We start from the raw sequence: 18,087 nt of genomic DNA, 5'->3' as shown, positions 1-18,087 counted from the left end.
TTTATGTTTAAAATAAAAAATTTATAAAAAAAAATTTTCGAGTCAGGGGTTTTTTTTTTTTTTTTTTTTTTTTTTAACTAAAAATAAAACAACAAGGTAGGTAGATACCTACCCTTTCTGATTGTATTTTTGAATCGGAAATGGGGACAAAAACGTACCGGAAATGTGTAGTAAACCATGTTTCAGGATTTAGGAAGTATCTTTCAATCTGGTTAAGGAACGAAGGAAGTGGTCTAAAAATAGATCCGCTTAGGAGTGGTGGTATGAATAGAATGAGTTGAAAATGGCTCCAAGTCAGATTGTTGTGATACCTTTTCTATTTTTAATTTCTACTTCACGTTTTTAGGCAATGGTATTTTGGTAGGTATGGACAATATGAACATTGAACATATTGTATTTTTTTATGACTTCACTGAAAATAATTCTCACTTGAAATCCAAATAAAGAACCATACTTTACTGATGTAAGATGTAGGAGTATGTGAAACACTTGTGATGAGTGCAATGCATTAGCTACATGAACCAAGTACTTATAATACGTCCATAAACTAAGCAAATCAATTATTATTATTAAGCAACATGGAAATATGTACATACGTTAATAGGTGCGAATTCTACGGGTAGGTAGGTATATTCTGTGATTTCTGTGTACCAGTGTACCTACATAAAGGAAGTGCCTTTAAGTAAATCGTGTTCCAGACATACCGGGGTAAGTGGTTTACCCCGACAAAATGAATGAAAGTTCATTCAGATCATCAGCTATCAGGAGTGTTTGCTTAAATGCAAACTGTGTACCCTACCTACCTACACACATACCTTCGTAATTATTGTCACTTGGTCCATGGTTCAAGAGATCAACTGCCTATCCCTTGGTAGTACAGAAGCGATGTGTAGGCTGGCAGATTGCTAGAGAGCTAGATGACAAACAGACAAAAAATACATGAGATAACAAAAAAGAGATAATTTGCTGACGAAATCAATCCTTTTATAGGATGAATAGAGATAGTAGAACCATTTTAGTAGATGTCCATTAGGAAGAAGCATTGTCGTTTCATGGAAGATAGAACAAGATATTCTTGTGGTGGGAAAGAAACAAAAATTTTCCCGTTCCGTCAAAGACAGGTGAGTATTAATGAGCTCATGTTGTTCTCAATGACATACATAGGGAAACCTAATTGAGTTTGCCCATATTGTAGACATAGTCTGGTGTTACTGGTGTTTCATCAGACATAATACACAATTGACAATGAATTTTTAAAGAAAAAAAAAAAAAAAAAAAAAAAAAAAAAACTTCTGGGCCAAATGATACCTAAATTACCTAGTATGCATCAGATATTTGGCAGAAAGTCCATCGGAATTTCAAAACTTGGTAAACCGAGTTCACCCTCTAACTCTAAAGCATCTGCAATCAAATTGAATATATACAAATGAACTATCTTTCTGTATTTAAACTCTTAAACTTAGTTCCTATGATTAAGCGTTTCATTAAAAATGAAAAATAAAAACCTTGTAAGTTTGTACAAATTTATTTATTTCACACATTAATAACAGTAGTTTCTACCATAAAATAAGAATTACACAAGTTTATCTAACTAAATTCAAATTTGGCTTCATTATTCCAGAGAGAAAAAAACTACACATAAATTCGGTATAAACTAGAAACTAGATGAGGAAATTACAAAATAAATTCAAGTGCTCCTGAACTTCTTACAGAATTTTACATTATAAAAGTAAAATATTAAACCCACAACATTCTTTAGTATTTATTTATGATCTCAACTCTTCACATATTTCTTAAATTAAAAAACCCTCGTAAAATACTTGGGTGCTCAACAACTCAATAATTCTCTTACATCCTACATTCTAAGTGTCTTGTATGAAAAGATGAAGTGTGTAGGCTTACATTATAAAAGTAAAATATTAAACCCACAACATTCTTTAGTATTTATTTATGATCTCAACTCTTCACATATTTCTTAAATTAAAAACCCTCGTAAAATACTTGGGTGCTCAACAACTCAATAATTCTCTTACATCCTACATTCTAAGATGAAGTGTGTAGAACCTTGCGGGTTACGGGTCATTCGCTGTATGAAACTATTACTTGGCAAATTGATAGCCCTCCATTTTCAGGTTATAAAATACAAATAGATTTTTCATAGAACTAACCACTAACCAACGTCTTGTAAAAAAGTCTCTCGTAAAAGATGAAAAATAAATAAAAATATATTGGAAAGCATAGGTACTTCATACCTATCGGATTGAAGTATGCCTCCTGCAGCAGAATTTAATGAACCTTTTGAAGAGAAATCGGATGATTTTCAGAAGAAGGAAAAAATCGACATTAAGCTTTTCCCCCTTTTGTTTCCAATTTTCTGTCTTCCTTCAGAATAAAACCCCTTGAGTACCTCTCCAGGCAACCACTACATTATTGTAGATTCTAGATATAGGTAACGTGGGTATGGGTAATAAACTTCAGGTTCACTTTACTTCATTTAGAATTCATTGTGTTACCGATGTACTGGAATGAATGGGCTCCCATTTGATTAACACATATTCAATTCCATCACAACCGAACATAATTCATTGTGTTACCGATGTACTGGAATGAATGGGCTCCCATTTGATTAACACATATTCAATTCCATCACAACCGAACATAAAAAAAACATGGGAACATGCATTGTTACTCTAATTAAAACATGTTCCTTCTGATTGAAACATTTTCCCTCTCTACTCTTCTCTCTCTCTCTACTTTAACAGCGTACAATGTATAAATCTAGAGGTAAACATATGGGAGAGAGAGAGAGACTTTTTATCAGTTCAAAAATTCAAATCAGTTTGAAGGCTACTTGAAAGTAATGAAAAATCCCAGAAGAAAAATACATGTGATCCACGAATAAGACAATTGGTACAAAATGAGAAAACCTGTATAATACCTATTTGTTTCCTAAACGCCCGTATTAGCATTTCCACGTTCAACTCCCACTTAAGTCTCAAAGTACAATATGTACTCGTTCTTGACAGTTATGATGCCTATGATTGCTGAGCTCCGTGCGTTTAAACTTGGTCTTGTATTAAGCAATTTGATTGACCAAGAGCCAAGTGTTAAACCTAGTTTAAACTCAATTTTCAGCCGCAAGTATTAAGGAGTTTATAGGATTAAAAATAGTCGTGGACAGAAGAGGAGATTGTTTAATTTGTTTTTGATAGTGGGCGGACGAGTCCTAGTGAAGTTTCTGCGTAGTGTCGCATAACATAAGACTTCAAGTAGTGATAAGTTCCAAGTTATTAATACCTACGTAGCCATCAGCAACATCTGAGCGTTGCACAAGCACAACTAGAAAGCATCCGTAAACCCAAGTTCTCACTTTTTCACAGCTGTTTTTTATTTCGTAGCATTGAAAACGACTCGAAATACGAGTACAATTTTTTATAGATGATGCGAATCGAACCTTAGACTTTCTGCATGGCAAACAAGTGCTTGGCATTTTCCATTGTCATCATTTGGCATTTGTAGTTAGTCAGGGCAAGTGCGGAGAAGTGTGTATTGGAAATGCTGATCGTCATATCGAAGCGTATCATCTATGCCTCTCAACACATCCCCTCTTGTCCGGGAGTTCCTGGATGTACAAGTGCGAAGTGATATCGATAGATGATGCGAATCGAACCTTAGACTTTCTGCATGGCAAACAAGTGCTTGGCATTTTCCATTGTCATCATTTGGCATTTGTAGTTAGGCAGGGCAAGTGCGGAGAAGTGTGTATTGGAAATGCTGATCGTCATATCGAAGCGTTATCATCTATGCCTCTCAACACATCCCCTCTTGTCCGGGAGTTCCTGGATGTACAAATGCGAAATGATATCAACTGACAAATACCAAGCAAGTGAAGGCGCAGCTTCAGAGATGAAAAAACTTCTGGGCTAAATGATACCTAAATTACCTAGTGTGCATCAGAGATTTGGCAGAAAGTCCATTGGAATTTCAAAACTTGGTAAACCGAGTTCACCCTCTAACTCTAGAGCATCTGCAATCAAATTGAAACAAATGAACTATCATTCCACAGAACATAGGTATCATGTCAATGTCGTCGCTCAAGTCTATTAATGTTTTCTATTAGTTTACCAGGAATAGTAGCATCTATTCCTTCAAACTAATTCCTTCCCATTGTGATTTCTAAGAAGACGCTATTGTGTACTTAAGTAATGACCTTTGCCAAGTAAAAAAGAGTCTGAGGATCCTGTGCAATAATTTCGTCAAAATTAATATACCCTGTCCGCTTTTGGTTATAGGTTGTGTCTTTAGTCTCCTCACAAAATTTTTACCTAGGCTCTGAGAATTTTATGTATTCTTTCCACAGAACATAGGTATCATGTCAATGTCGTCGCTCAAGTCTATTAATGTTTTCTATTAGTTTACCAGGAATAGTAGCATCTATTCGTTCAAACTAATTCCTTCCCATTGTGATTTCTAAGAAGACGCTATTGTGTACTTAAATAATGACCTTTGCCAAGTAAAAAAGAGTCTGAGGATCCTGTGCAATAATTTCATCAAAAATAATATACCCTCCGCTTTTGGTTATAGGTTGTGTCTTTAGTCTCCTCACAACATTTTTACCTAGGCTCTGAGAATTTTATGTATTCCTATGGAACGCTATGAAGCAGAGATTGGTGTAGATGCAGTAGCAGGTATAGGTTCATCTATTGGGAACCGTTAGTAAATCATTGTATAGAAGCAGGATCGAAGCAGAGATTGGTGTAGATGCAGTAGCAGGTATAGGTTCATCTATTGGGAACCGTTAGTAAATCATTGTATAGAAGCAGGATCATAATGGAAAAGTTTATAAAGTGTTGAAAACGCAAAAAAATAGGTACCTCTTACTAAATTCCTGAGTCTTTGTTTACAAATTACCCACATATGTAAGTTAAGTAGGTACGTTCTTGTTGTAGCGGGGTTCGACAAATATGAACTATGGATATAAGTTAAGGGTGCATAAATCAGCAAGTAAAAAAGAGTCTGAGGATCCTGTGCAATAATTTCATCAAAAATAATATACCCTCCGCTTTTGGTTATAGGTTGTGTCTTTAGTCTCCTCACAACATTTTTACCTAGGCTCTGAGAATTTTATGTATTCCTATGGAACGCTATGAAGCAGAGATTGGTGTAGATGCAGTAGCAGGTATAGGTTCATCTATTGGGAACCGTTAGTAAATCATTGTATAGAAGCAGGATCATAATATATAGGCTCACGTGGGTATCTCTGCAGTTATCTCTACATCTGCATGTGCAGGTGTAATGACAGCTGGGTAGGGTATGCGTACCCCAGTATCCAATATGGAAGATATAACCTCGGTATGAGACGCGTAGGAGTTGTGTCCCTTCTCTGATATTATACGGGTACGGGTGATACAAGGTTGCATTCAATGTAAATAGAGCAAAATGAGCGTAGTATGTCTTTACACCAACCCTTTTATGATATTTTTTTACTTTCTATAACAATAATTTTCGATACGAGCTTGTAATGCAACGGAAAGAGTATAGTGTACACTTTTCTACAATGTATGGGTTCCCCGGGAGTTTGACTTGTGCTAATGTGGAAGCTTTGAAAAGTAAACCCTGTGGTTTTGAGGTTGAAACGAAAGAGTCCTTTGAAAAAAGAAAATCTGGGAGGTCAAGAGAAAAGCTTTGATAAGTTTTATTTCACGTTCTCTCTTCTAGTAATATCATACCAGGAACAATTGAACTCGAACTTTTGACCGCTTCACAGAGAAGAGAATTTTGTTGTTTTGGAGCTCATGTTAAATACACAATAGGCAGGACGAGGAGTGAGTATTTAACAGGAAAATGGAGAATAGTAGAGTATTTAACATGTAGAGTGTAAATAATGGCTGGGGTGTTTGTTGACAAACGGAAATAATAATTATTGATTTCATATTTTCCATAGTAACCCCCTCCTGGTACTGATAGCAGATGTGCAAGGGGGTGCTGTCTGAATTTGAATGTGGGGTACCATCTGCCATGGTGTCAATGTCAATAGAACACAATCATCATCAGTTTGTCCCAACAGATCGCTCATGACGTCACCAGGAACGGCAATATCCGCGCTGTAATCTATTCCCTTACTTGACGTTTCCAACGCTTCCGACATGGTCACGCCCGGGACGGTTGCCATGGAAACGCTCGGTGAACATTTGCGTATGTCGAGATCGCTCTTGGCTCCCGGGATCAGGAGGCAGCGATCCACTGAGCTCAGTCGCTCGCCAGACCTGGACAGACAAGGTCGTGTTCTAGTGCTGATGTGCAGGGAGGCATTGCAGAGACTCCACTCGGACCAGGGACCCCATTGACCTTCCTGACCGCTGACTGAAAACAAGAGAACAAAGTAAGGGATAGAACAATTACCAAGCAACTACCCTGGCCTGGTTTGGGAAAGTCGAGTCATTTGGCACATCCACTAAAAATCAAAATTGTCTTCTCCCTCCATCTCCACTCTGTCTCGGTCAAGTTGACATATCCACTGAAAATATTATTTCTTCTCCAATTTGTATTACGAAATTCGTCTTGACGAGTTAGTAAATAATGAGTTACTGAAGGTATGTACCTTGTTACTGAAGTTAACTTTTATATCTCTGTTCTCTCTGTATAAGACCAGAACTCAATATTTTGATTGGTAGGTGCAAGCTATAATTTTAACTTCGTTTGGATGTTCAAACATTTATGTTTGCTTAGGGGATCATAATATATAGGCTCACGTGGGTATCTCTGCAGTTATCTCTACATCTGCATGTGCAGGTGTAATGACAGCTGGGTAGGGTATGCGTACCCCAGTATCCAATATGGAAGATATAACCTCGGTATGAGACGCGTAGGAGTTGTGTCCCTTCTCTGATATTATACGGGTACGGGTGATACAAGGTTGCATTCAATGTAAATAGAGCAAAATGAGCGTAGTATGTCTTTACACCAACCCTTTTATGATATTTTTTTACTTTCTATAACAATAATTTTCGATACGAGCTTGTAATGCAACGGAAAGAGTATAGTGTACACTTTTCTACAATGTATGGGTTCCCCGGGAGTTTGACTTGTGCTAATGTGGAAGCTTTGAAAAGTAAACCCTGTGGTTTTGAGGTTGAAACGAAAGAGTCCTTTGAAAAAAGAAAATCTGGGAGGTCAAGAGAAAAGCTTTGATAAGTTTTATTTCACGTTCTCTCTTCTAGTAATATCATACCAGGAACAATTGAACTCGAACTTTTGACCGCTTCACAGAGAAGAGAATTTTGTTGTTTTGGAGCTCATGTTAAATACACAATAGGCAAAAAAACATGGGAACATGCATTGTTACTCTAATTAAAACATGTTCCTTCTGATTGAAACATTTTCCCTCTCTACTCTTCTCTCTCTCTACTTTAACAGCGTACAATGTATAAATCTAGAGGTAAACATATGGGAGAGAGAGAGAGACTTTTTATCAGTTCAAAAATTCAAATCAGTTTGAAGGCTACTTGAAAGTAATGAAAAATCCCAGAAGAAAAATACATGTGATCCACGAATAAGACAATTGGTACAAAATGAGAAAAACTGTATAATACCTATTTGTTTCCTAAACGCCCGTCTTAGCATTTCCACGTTCAACTACCACTTAAGTCTCAAAGTACAATATGTACTCACAATATGTACTCAGTTATGATGCCTATGCTTGCTGAGCTCGTACTCAGAACGGTTCAAAAGCTCACACCCAAACCCATTCATACTCGTAATATGATGGTATGATACCTACACATTTCATCAGTTATTAGTGTTATTACTATTACTAGTAAGAGAGATTTTAGAATTCCCAATAATTTCCCCGAAAACCATAAGGACCTATTCCAATTTTGAGATTTTCAGCGCATGAGCAGATATTAAAAATGGAACATTATGATTGTGGGGCATTTGATGAGGAACTGTAAAAATCTCCCTGATATCGCAGAGTAAAACATCCTCCTAGTGTCACTAGTTGGTTCTCTCCTTTCTAACTCTGGGTCCGCTCTGATTCAGATCTTCTGATTCCACAGGACTTGACTTGATATCATCCTTGATCTCCTTCACAATCGCTTCTTGTGTTTGTCCCAAAGCACCTATTAATTTATGAGACCACATCAGGCCTTGTCAGTAAATTTTGTTTAAATAAGATACATGTTTGTCAATTATGGGAGTAAGCAATGTGACGTGGTTTCAAGTCGTTGCGGTGCGCTATCGTTTTCTAACCAGGGAGGAAGTTACAAGAATCGTGAAGGCGGGAGATCGGGAGTGTAAAAATCGTGTGGGCTGCATCGTAAGGCTTCCGGTCCTGGCTTTACAAACGAGGCCCCCTCCTTACTATCATAGGTTAAGTACTACAATAGGAACCTATCTCGTTTACACTGTTGACCTTTCGGGGCGGCATGTGTTCTAGAAAGCGGAGGATCGATGGCCTGAATGACGTCATTTCTACTGGAGCACATCAATTTAGAAGATAATTGAGGTGATGGGTCAGTTCGACTTGAAATTCAAGCGAACTACCCGACTATTCGTGCTTCCAAAAGTAGAGCTCTTTTACATGCTATGGAAGTATCGACCAAGAACGTCTTAAGAGTATTTTTTACTTCATCTTGGTGGTCAATTACAGTGAATTTCAAGCAGACTGAACTCACTGTTATTAGGATGCTACGTAGGATGATGAACGTAATCAAGGAAAGATAAGCCTGTGGTAATCTAGCGAACACACCTGAATTTCCATTATAAACAGCTCGTTAGGCACTTTAGTCTTTATGTTTCATACTAATGGACATCCGGTTTGATTATCTCGCACCAACAATGACTACCTTTGATTTACGTAAAAAATGTAGAGGTAAACATCATGTTATTCACTTCGTCCTCTTTGCTTATCTCGATTCTAATCTCGGGAGTGCATTACAGCAGAGCCGGGATGAACAAACTAGGGCAATCTCATTTCAAAAGAAAAGGTTTTGTCACCTACGCACATCAAACACCCACTTGGACACAGTTGGTGTCTCCAAACTAATGACAAACACTAGGATGTGTCTGGACAGAGGAGTCCCCTACACGAGAACACTTTTAACTCCGGTCATAAGGATCGGCGCCCGTCTTGTAGTTACATTAGTGGCATTACATGCTGAGCTGCTGGGGACGCTAGGCTCCTTTGGTTGACTATACCTGCTAAATACTTAGAAGAAACTTATGTAACAATAATGGAAAAAATCATAAAAAAATAATGGATAGGTACCATTTCTTGGCTAACAGAGCAATCGACTATTTGGACAGTCTGCCAGACACTGTTATGGGTGCAATTTATACAAATAAATACACTAATAGGGTGAGTAGATACCTTAGCAAAGACAAGTAAGCAACATCATGAACTGAAACTTTCTACAAATATTTAATCTGTAGGTAAAATTGACCGGGGCGTTTCAGTCTCATTTGATCATACTGGACATCATATTGACTTTTTCCCCCTTAGATTGTGCAGATTGGATGAATTTAACACTGGATTTTCCCATTCTTCAACTGTTATATGGGTACCGAATACCTATTCCAAGCTATTCTCGTGCTGTCATTTAAGCCTAGCACCTAAGTGGGAAAACCTAAACCTCTAATAACTTCTATCAAGCACCTTGAAACTACAAGTATCACGGGGCAAATCTGGTACATACTTCAGAAATAAAGCATGTACCTAATATTACGAATAAAGCATGCTATAACACAGATGGTTTTCATGTTTGCTCGGAACGTGCGACCTCGGAAGTGTACCTGCAACAGACAAATAAATGGATGGATTAATTTCTCTATCTCTTTTTTCTCTTGTGGTTGTGTGGAAAAATTCCCTCAGGAGAATCCTGTCACATGTAGTAAATGGAAAAATGCAATTGAATTTAATTGACTCACCTCCGCGTCTGCTCAAATCTCACAACCACATGTACATATGAAGAACTAATCAACGCATCTGAAATTGCGATACGAGTCAGGCAGGACTCAATAGAACGGCATTTGTTTGGTGACCCTAGACACGTAAAGTGTACCTAAGTACTGAAGGGTATAAGAACTTTTCTAGAACTGTAGATACAATAACTATAGATACACGCATTCATTCATTCATTCATTCATTCATTCATTCATTTCTAATCTATTGTAGGTGACATAGGTACCGATAGCTCCAAGCCCTGTTCGTATTCTCCTCCCTACTCTGGTTTGTCCCAACAGATCGCTCATGACGTCACCAGGAACGGCAATATCCGCGCTGTAATCTATTCCCTTACTTGACGTTTCCAACGCTTTCGACATTGTCAGACCCGGAACAGTTGCCATGGAAACGCTCGGTGAACATTTGCGTATGTCGAGATCGCTCTTGGCTCCCGGGATCAGGAGGCAGCGATCCACTGAGCTCAGTCGCTCGCCAGACCTGGACAGACAAGGTCGTGTTCTAGTGCTGATGTGCAGGGAGGCATTGCAGAGACTCCACTCGGACCAGGGACCCCATTGACCTTCCTGACCGCTGACTGAAAACAAGAGAACAAAGTAAGGGATAGAACAATTACCAAGCAACTACCATGGCCTGGTTTGGGAAAGTCGAGTCATTTGGCACATCCACTAAAAATCAAAATTATCTTCTCCCTCCGTCTCCACTCTGTCTCGGACATATCCACTGAAAATATTATTTCTTCTTGAATTTGTATTACGAAATTTGTCTTGACGAGTTACTGAAGTTAACTTTTATATCTGTTCTCTCTCTGTATAAGACCAGAACTCAATATCAGGTACCTATTTTGATTGGTAGGTGCAAGCTATAATTTTAACTTCGTTTGGATGTTCAAACATTTATGTTTGCTTAGAATAAAGCTCCATATAATTAAGCTCGGTAAATCATAAACTCGAACAGTGTATGTTTTACACAGATAATAATTCCGTGCTGTAAGCTCCAGTAATGAATGGCTTTGAATGTTTTTCAATTTCTAATCCATGAATATTTAAATTGAATAATAGTAATTGGGACTCGCGTATTATTTATTTGATCAGAGAAGATGAGTAGGATTTGTAATAAATTATATCGAATGAATGGCTCTAGCAACAAAATTGGTAAAATACTCGTTCACTCCCTGCTAAGGGACTTTTCAGTCTCATTCCGATTCACATCAAAACAGGGTACAATATTTATCTACTTACTCATGAATCCAATTGACTGAACGTTGACTATGAAGGACCCCAGCCATGTTTTCCCGTGCAGAATTTGAAGGCCTCGGATGAAGGTCAGTCCAATTTGGCCAATGGTGACGCTTGGGTCATTGGCAAATGTCAGTAGGACGTGGACATTGAGGTTGGGACTGATAGCGGTCACATGGCAGGACCGATAGAAGTCACTTAGACCCGGGACTAGGAATGTGTTGTCAACCTGTAGAGAAGGAAACAAATTGATCTTTAGAGCAGTTGATACTTTCTTCTGACAGACAATAGTCTTTATCAAAAAAGACAATTTCTAAAGATACAATAAAACAAAGTGAACAAAATCTCGAGAAAATATGGAGAAAAGAAAAAGTAAGTAAATGAGAGTCAAGTTTGAAACAAAAAATTGCTCACAGAAGTCACAAACAAAAAATACTTTGACATTGGAGTAGAGTGGTGCCATCAAATCTGTTGGATGAAAAGAGAAGTGGCAATATGGGAAGAGGGAATAAGAAATAGATGCCATGGGCATTTCCCTCCTGTCTCCCGCCAATGTCTCCACATTGATTATTCTTACAGCAATAGAGAATAGAACGGAAAAGGGATGAGAATTGAATACGACGTTTAGATGAGATTTGAATAAGATACTCGTAGGATGGGAGAAAGAAAGTACCCGGCATTATACGCTGAACAGGAAAACTATATTCAAATTGAAATCTGAAATCTCAACCCTTGACGACAACAGGAAGTACTAGCAAGGAAAGAAGATGCATAATATACAGAGCGTAACCAACATCCGAGCTGACTTTATAGCTTTTTACGAAGGGCGGAAAAAATCGTATTCTCAATGATCCTCACAATGAATACGCCACAATATAACTTTAAACCATTTTTCACGATGCAAGCCGTCCTTCTACTTAAATGAAATGGCCAAGTTCAATAAAAAATACGCTTCTAGATTTAGAAGTTCTCTTTCATCACAAGTTCAGAGAGTTCACAATCTCCAATACTTGGAACAATACAACATCCTTCTTGAACACCCTATATCCCCCACAACGTCCTACACCGGATATCCCGCTATTTCCCAGGCAGTCAGTGGCTACCAAGCTACTGGATTACGCACGCCATTGTCTTGTGAAGTATCAAGTTCCTGTGTAAACGTCACAGGGATAAAACGTGACATGTAGATTAGTCACGTCTTCAAATCTGTAGTGTTCATAATAAGCCAGTTATTCCGAGAACGAACCTTGTCTGTTTAATATACAGATCGGCCCGGGCGAGGATCGAACCAGCGTGGCGGTCTTTCTGCCGTGAGACTGTTCATGTTCTCCTGCAGCGTACAAATGTGTACGGATTTTAAACACATCTCAATATTTCTTCTCTCAGATCTTTAATTCCAAGATAATGTACGATCTTGTTTTCGGTAATAACGTGTTCAGTCCTGTAGTGTTCATAATAAGCCAGTTATTCCGAGAACGAACCTTGTCTGTTTAATATACAGATCGGCCCGGGCGAGGATCGAACCAGCGCGGCGGTCTTTCTGCCGTCGGACTGTTCATGTTCTCCTGCAGCGTACAAATGTGTACGGACTTTAAAGAAGTTTTCACGAATGGAAAATTCGATAACTTTTTATTTCAGCTCAGAATTAAACCCCACATTACGTACGATTCAAGACTTTGGGCCAGGACTAATATGTGCGTTTAAATTTAGAAGTTCTCTTTCATCACAAGTTCAGAGAGTTCACAATCTCCAATACTTGGAACAATACAACATCCTTCTTGAACACCCTATACCACAACGTCCTACACCGGATATCCCGCTATTTCCCAGGCAGTCAGTGGCTACCAAGCCACTGGATTACGCACGCCATTGTCTTGTGAAGTATCAAGTTCCTGTGTAAACGTCACAGGGATAAGACGTGACATGTAGATTAGTCACGTCTTCAAACGTGCGTTTAAACTTGGTCTTGTATTAAGCAATTTGATTGACCAAGAGCCAAGTGTTAAACCTAGTTTAAACTCAATTTTCAGCCGCAACTATTAAGAAGTTTATAGGATTAAAAACCATGGGAATTATAATGAGGAGTATGCAGGATACAGTGCCAATAGTAGCTCTACTGTACCAAACACCCATACTAAATGGAATCAAAATTAGTCTTCAAACTCTGATTGCTGGTCTTCGTAATTATTAAATTACCTTACCTATAGATTATTAGGTAGGGAAGGAAATTTGAAGGTTAATGAGCCGGCGCGCGGGTGTAATGGGCATCTAGAATGACACTAGATTGATTGCCTCCCGTATAGACGAGAGTTCACCCTATAAATTATAACCATGGAATCCAAAAAGAAAGTAAGAAATGAAGAATACTGGAATGATGAAAAAAGAGGAAATGAAAAAGAAGAAAAAAGTTGAAAAAGCTTCACTTAAATGGGAAAAAATGACACAATTCGGTCATGGTTTTTCTTTGGTGGGTACGTTTTGGGAATGATGAAAAAAGAGGAAATGAAAAAGAAGAAAAAAGTTGAAAAAGCTTCACTTAAATGGGAAAAAATGACACAATTCGGTCATGATTTTTCTCTGGTGGGTACGTTTTAAACTTACCATGTGACAGATTTCTTTGGAGATTTGCAAGAACTGCGAACTATTCCTGTGCATGAGGCTGCTGGAATAATCGAGATTGAGGATGGTGAATTCACCATGGACTAGAAGTAGATCTTTAGTTGTACCTGGAAACATGGAAATTGGAGAGGGGACATTAGAAACCAAGGTAAAACATCGCCAAATGGATGGAATAATCGAGATTGAGGATGGTGAATTCACCATGGACTAGAAGTAGATCTTTAGTTGTACCTGGAAACATGGAAATTGGAGAGGGGGCATTAGAAACCAAGGTAAAACATCGCCAAATGGAGGAATAATGTGGAAAAGTCACCTACAGAAGCCGCACCCCAATATTATCAGACTAGACTTTTTGCAACAGCGTACAGAAGCGATGTGTAGGCTGGCAGATTGCTAGAGAGCTAGATGACAAACAGACAAAAAATACATGAGATAACAAAAAAGAGATAAATTGCTGACAAAATCAATCCTTTTATAGGATGAATAGAGATAGTAGAACCATTTTAAATGTCCATTAGGAAGAAGCATTGTCTTTTCATGGCAGATAGAACAAGATATTCTTGTGTTGAGAAAGAAACAAAAATTTTCCCGTTCCGTCAAAGACAGGTGAGTATTAATGAGCTCACGTTGTTCTCAATGACATACATAGGGAAACCTAATTGAGTTTGCCCATATTGTAGACATAGTCTGGTGTTACTGGTGTTTCATCAGACAATACACAATTGACCCAGCGTTGTGAGGAAGCACAAGGCCATGTAGAACTCCAGCTTCTTCCTCTGATCCTTATGGAACTGGGCCTTCAACTTCTCCAGACAAATCTTCTGGAATCCCTCCTTGGTTTTCTCCGGAGGTCTCGTGTTCTGGTTGAGATTTGGGTTGAAGATGGACACCACAGGGACATCGCCCGTCTCCTTGCTGTTGGGGTTGTATATGGTGGAGATGGGGATCTCATAGGGACAAGGAGGAATGGTGGATTTGTTGGCTGTGCCGTTTGAGGAGACTTTGGTTTTCATGTTTGCTCGGAACGTGCGACCTCGGAAGTGTACCTGCAACAGACAAATAAATGGATGGATTAATTTCTCTATCTCTTTTTACTTTTTTCTCTTGTGGTTGTGTGGAAAAGTTCCCTTCATGGATTTCCAAGCTAAGCGTGCCATGTGTTAACGATAAATACAACAGGGTTGCCACTCTCCAAGTGATGCTGGGTCATCATGAGATGTTGGGATCATTAGGAGTCTCCTTTGTTCAACATGCACCACAATGGCGTTTTCTAGAAAAGAATGCCGCCTTCTAGAAGCGGTTAAGAAGGCGTAAACGCTTGGCAACCCAGAGGGCGTGGGTTCAAGACAATAGTGAGGCAGAAGTAAGAGAGCAGCTTTTCCAATTATTGATGTCATCAAAGGAACTAAATCAAGGAATTAAAAAGAAATAAACTAAATTACAGTAAGAAAGTCAATTTCAATAATAGATAAAATCTTGCATCACTACTTGTTTTTGGTAGGGCTTAATATAGTAAAATATCAGTATATTCAGTTGATATTTTAGGTATTATTTTGGGTTAAAGTTTCATAACTCAGGGACGATTTTGTAATAAGTTTTATCTCTGCGTTGTGACATCTAAACTGAAGAGATGTGTACAAATGACGCGACTTAATGGTTCATATCACAAGTGATCTGTGGTGAAATTAATTTGCTGAATAAGTAGATGTATTTACTCTGGAGCCAAGCTGTTTTACGCTTGAAGAAAGATCTAGGGGTGTCCTAAAATATTGAACAGCAACATCTCACACTGCTTTAGAACACTTGGTGAAATTGATTTGAACAAACATAATGTCAGCGTTAGTAGATAATGCTAGGTAGGTTCTTAAGACCAGTTTATGTCGTAAGATGCTTGTTCCTGTCCAAATCATAACCAAAGCACGTTAAGCCCTCTATTGAAATTATGATTTATGAAACTATTAGTGGAGGGTCGAGGGTCGTACACGGTACCCTCCTAGGCGGGATACAGCAAAGGAGCAATTCCGGACTGGCAAAGGTGAGAGGATATAATTATAAATATTTTCCTACAAAGAATCTTAGTAAAAACATAATAGCTTTTTGCAAAATAATATTATGAAGTAGGTAGTTAGTTATGTACCTGTGTCCTACCCTTTGTTCAAAGTATTCTATAACATGGACATAACAGAAACTCTGTTATCTGTAACAGAATACGTTAGAGGTTGAATATTTTCCTACAAAGAATCTTAGTAAAAACATAATAGCTTTTTGCAAAATAATATTATGAAGTAGGTAGTTAGTTATGTACCTGAGTCCTACCCTTTGTTCAAAGTATTCTATAATATGGACATAACAGAAACTCTGTTATCTGTAACAGAATACGTTAGAGGAGAAGGTAGGACGACATGTGCATATCTCCTAGATAAGAAAATATAAAGGAACAGTGAAAGTTACGTCCATACAAATATCAGGACTATCAGGAGACTGTGCTGACAAGACAATGACAAACAATATAAAAGAAACAATGAGAAAGGAACAGTGAAAGTTACGTCCATACAAATATCAGGACTATCAGGAGACTGTGCTGACAAGACAATGACAAACAATATAAAAGAAAGTGTAAACAAAAATCCTCTTAGCTGAATCTACACAAATATGAGAAAATACGTGTGGGTATACAACTAAATGCTAAACAAACGTGGTGATAATGGAACAAAAGAACCAAACAAATAGACAAAATAAATATTGAAACAACAAACGTATACTTACTCAAAACGAACACATCTCAGCAAACAATTAATCCCATTCAAGAGAAAAGATGATAAACCAATTCACACAAAACTTGAGTCTTTTTAGATAAAAAATAGAAAATGTCAAATATAAAATTAAATAAATAAAATAAAAAGGTTTAAAAATAAATATATTTACAATGTTTACGTGTTCCAAAAATAAATAAAAAATAATAAACAAGTAAATTAAAACACTGATATTTTATGGTTGTTCGTTGAAGATTAATTTTTAATAAATTTAATGGAAACTGATGATTTTTTATTTTGAAGAAAAAAATAAAATTAATAAATAAAACATAAAATTAAAAGCACTCACACGAAATGACGTATGCGGAATACCAAGAAATGAAAAAAACTAAAAACTTAAACTTTTAGGATTAAAATTAATAAATAAAACATAAAATTAAAAGCACTCACACGAAATGACGTATGCGGAATACCAAGAAATGAAAAAAACTAAAAACTTTTAGGACAGGAAATTATCTCAGAGAGAACCAAACATGAACTAAAAACTAAACACACCACGAACATGGAACAAGACAATCTAAATAATAATGACTAAATATTACTTGACACGTACCTAATTACCACAAGAACTGCCTACATGGCAAGGAAGTTGGTTCATATAAATACGAAGATATATCTAGAACTGTAAATTGTACAGTTTTCATTATGTGGAAGTCGCGAGTCGATTTTGTTGTTTTCTTGAAATACATTCACAAAGACCGAGATTCCTTCTTTTGTATTTTGCAGTTGTCTTCATTGATGTCCAACCTATTTCACCAAATTACCTAATAGATAAAGAGCTCTAAAGACAAGAATTTTCCTCTCTATTTTCAAAGGACATGTAATACTCAAGTAGGTACCTACATAGCTAAACCCTGCTTTAAACGTCACCTGAAGACATTTCAGGAAACTCTAAAGTTTTTAAGGTACAAGTTTTGAAAGAGTTTCCAAGTTCCTATAGACATTGGATATTAAAACTTAAAAGCTAGGCTGCTGGGCGTAATCCGAGACTTTTAACTTTAACTTTTCAGACAAAAAAAAAGGAATTTGTTCAGACAATAATACAATAGGAAAAAATAAACTCAAATCTGGAAACACGTTTTCAGAGTAGCTTGGGGGTAGGAACTAAAAATAACGTCATGGATAATGGAATGATTGTAACGTTGATATAATAATTTTGTAATTATTTCGAATATCACGAAAAGGTATTCTGAATTCTTAGGTATGATTTGTGAGTCAGGGGCGGAATGGAAACGACCAAATGGTAGGTGACCTTTAATAATAGGTATAATTTCTAAAGGAATTTGAGGAATGGCTAAAAAAATACGAAAATTTTGTGGAGGGTTATTCACATTAGAAGTTTGAAGTAACCTTACTTCGTGAAGTCTAGCTTCTACATAGCTTTACATATGTAATTCCAACGAGAACCTAGGTTTTGGATTTTAACTATGAACAGACATCTTGAAAGAAGAACTCT

At 37.4% G+C, this 18,087-nt stretch overlaps 3 protein-coding genes across 3 annotated transcripts in view; 1 reads left to right on the top strand and 2 right to left on the bottom strand.

The window, feature by feature from the left end:
* Positions 1–6,613, top strand: part of LOC103508899 (intraflagellar transport protein 22 homolog) — a 19,832-nt gene extending 13,219 nt beyond the window's left edge. Inside the window, exon 5 of the mRNA XM_008473480.3 lies at positions 6,068–6,613. The gene's annotated coding sequence lies outside the window, so the exon portion shown is untranslated. The remainder of the gene's footprint in view (positions 1–6,067) is intronic.
* A 1,314-nt stretch (positions 6,614–7,927) lies between these two features.
* LOC103508912 lies at positions 7,928–13,937 on the bottom strand. Its single transcript, XM_026823385.1, has 4 exons — positions 13,801–13,937; positions 11,203–11,428; positions 10,240–10,538; positions 7,928–8,115 (listed from the first exon to the last, which is right to left on the bottom strand). The coding sequence occupies exons 1-4, from the start codon at positions 13,933–13,935 to the stop codon at positions 7,996–7,998; spliced, it is 780 nt and encodes a 259-aa protein (XP_026679186.1). The 5' UTR covers positions 13,936–13,937; the 3' UTR covers positions 7,928–7,995.
* Positions 13,938–13,954: 17 nt separating this feature from the next.
* On the bottom strand, positions 13,955–16,967 carry LOC113467280. The gene is made up of 3 exons (XM_026823378.1): positions 16,585–16,967; positions 14,546–14,864; positions 13,955–14,049 (listed from the first exon to the last, which is right to left on the bottom strand). The coding sequence occupies exons 2-3, from the start codon at positions 14,829–14,831 to the stop codon at positions 13,955–13,957; spliced, it is 381 nt and encodes a 126-aa protein (XP_026679179.1). The 5' UTR covers positions 14,832–14,864; positions 16,585–16,967.
* Between the last annotated feature and the right edge of the window lie 1,120 nt (positions 16,968–18,087).

Source organism: Diaphorina citri, unplaced genomic scaffold (genome assembly GCF_000475195.1).
Source record: "Diaphorina citri unplaced genomic scaffold, Diaci psyllid genome assembly version 1.1 scaffold445, whole genome shotgun sequence".
In the NCBI taxonomy this organism is placed as follows: Eukaryota; Metazoa; Arthropoda; class Insecta; order Hemiptera; family Psyllidae; genus Diaphorina; species Diaphorina citri.
Note: the sequence above shows the minus strand (reverse complement) of the source record. Positions and strands in the feature narration are given on the sequence as shown.

Bases quoted from the DNA above. Each gene is read 5' to 3' on its own strand.
- LOC103508912 (XM_026823385.1), bottom strand. From the start codon at position 13,935: ATGTTTCCAGGTACAACTAAAGATCTACTTCTAGTCCATGGTGAATTC. The intron at 11,429-13,800 runs GTAAGTTTAAAA...CCTTCTCTACAG, and splicing joins CCAAAGAAATCTGTCACATG to GTTGACAACACATTCCTAGT. The intron at 8,116-10,239 runs TTGGGACAAACC...TTAATAGGTGCT, and splicing joins GTGACGTCATGAGCGATCTG to TTGGGACAAACACAAGAAGC.
- LOC113467280 (XM_026823378.1), bottom strand. From the start codon at position 14,831: ATGAAAACCAAAGTCTCCTCAAACGGCACAGCCAACAAATCCACCATT. The intron at 14,050-14,545 runs GTCAATTGTGTA...CCATGTTTCCAG, and splicing joins GTGCTTCCTCACAACGCTGG to GTACAACTAAAGATCTACTT.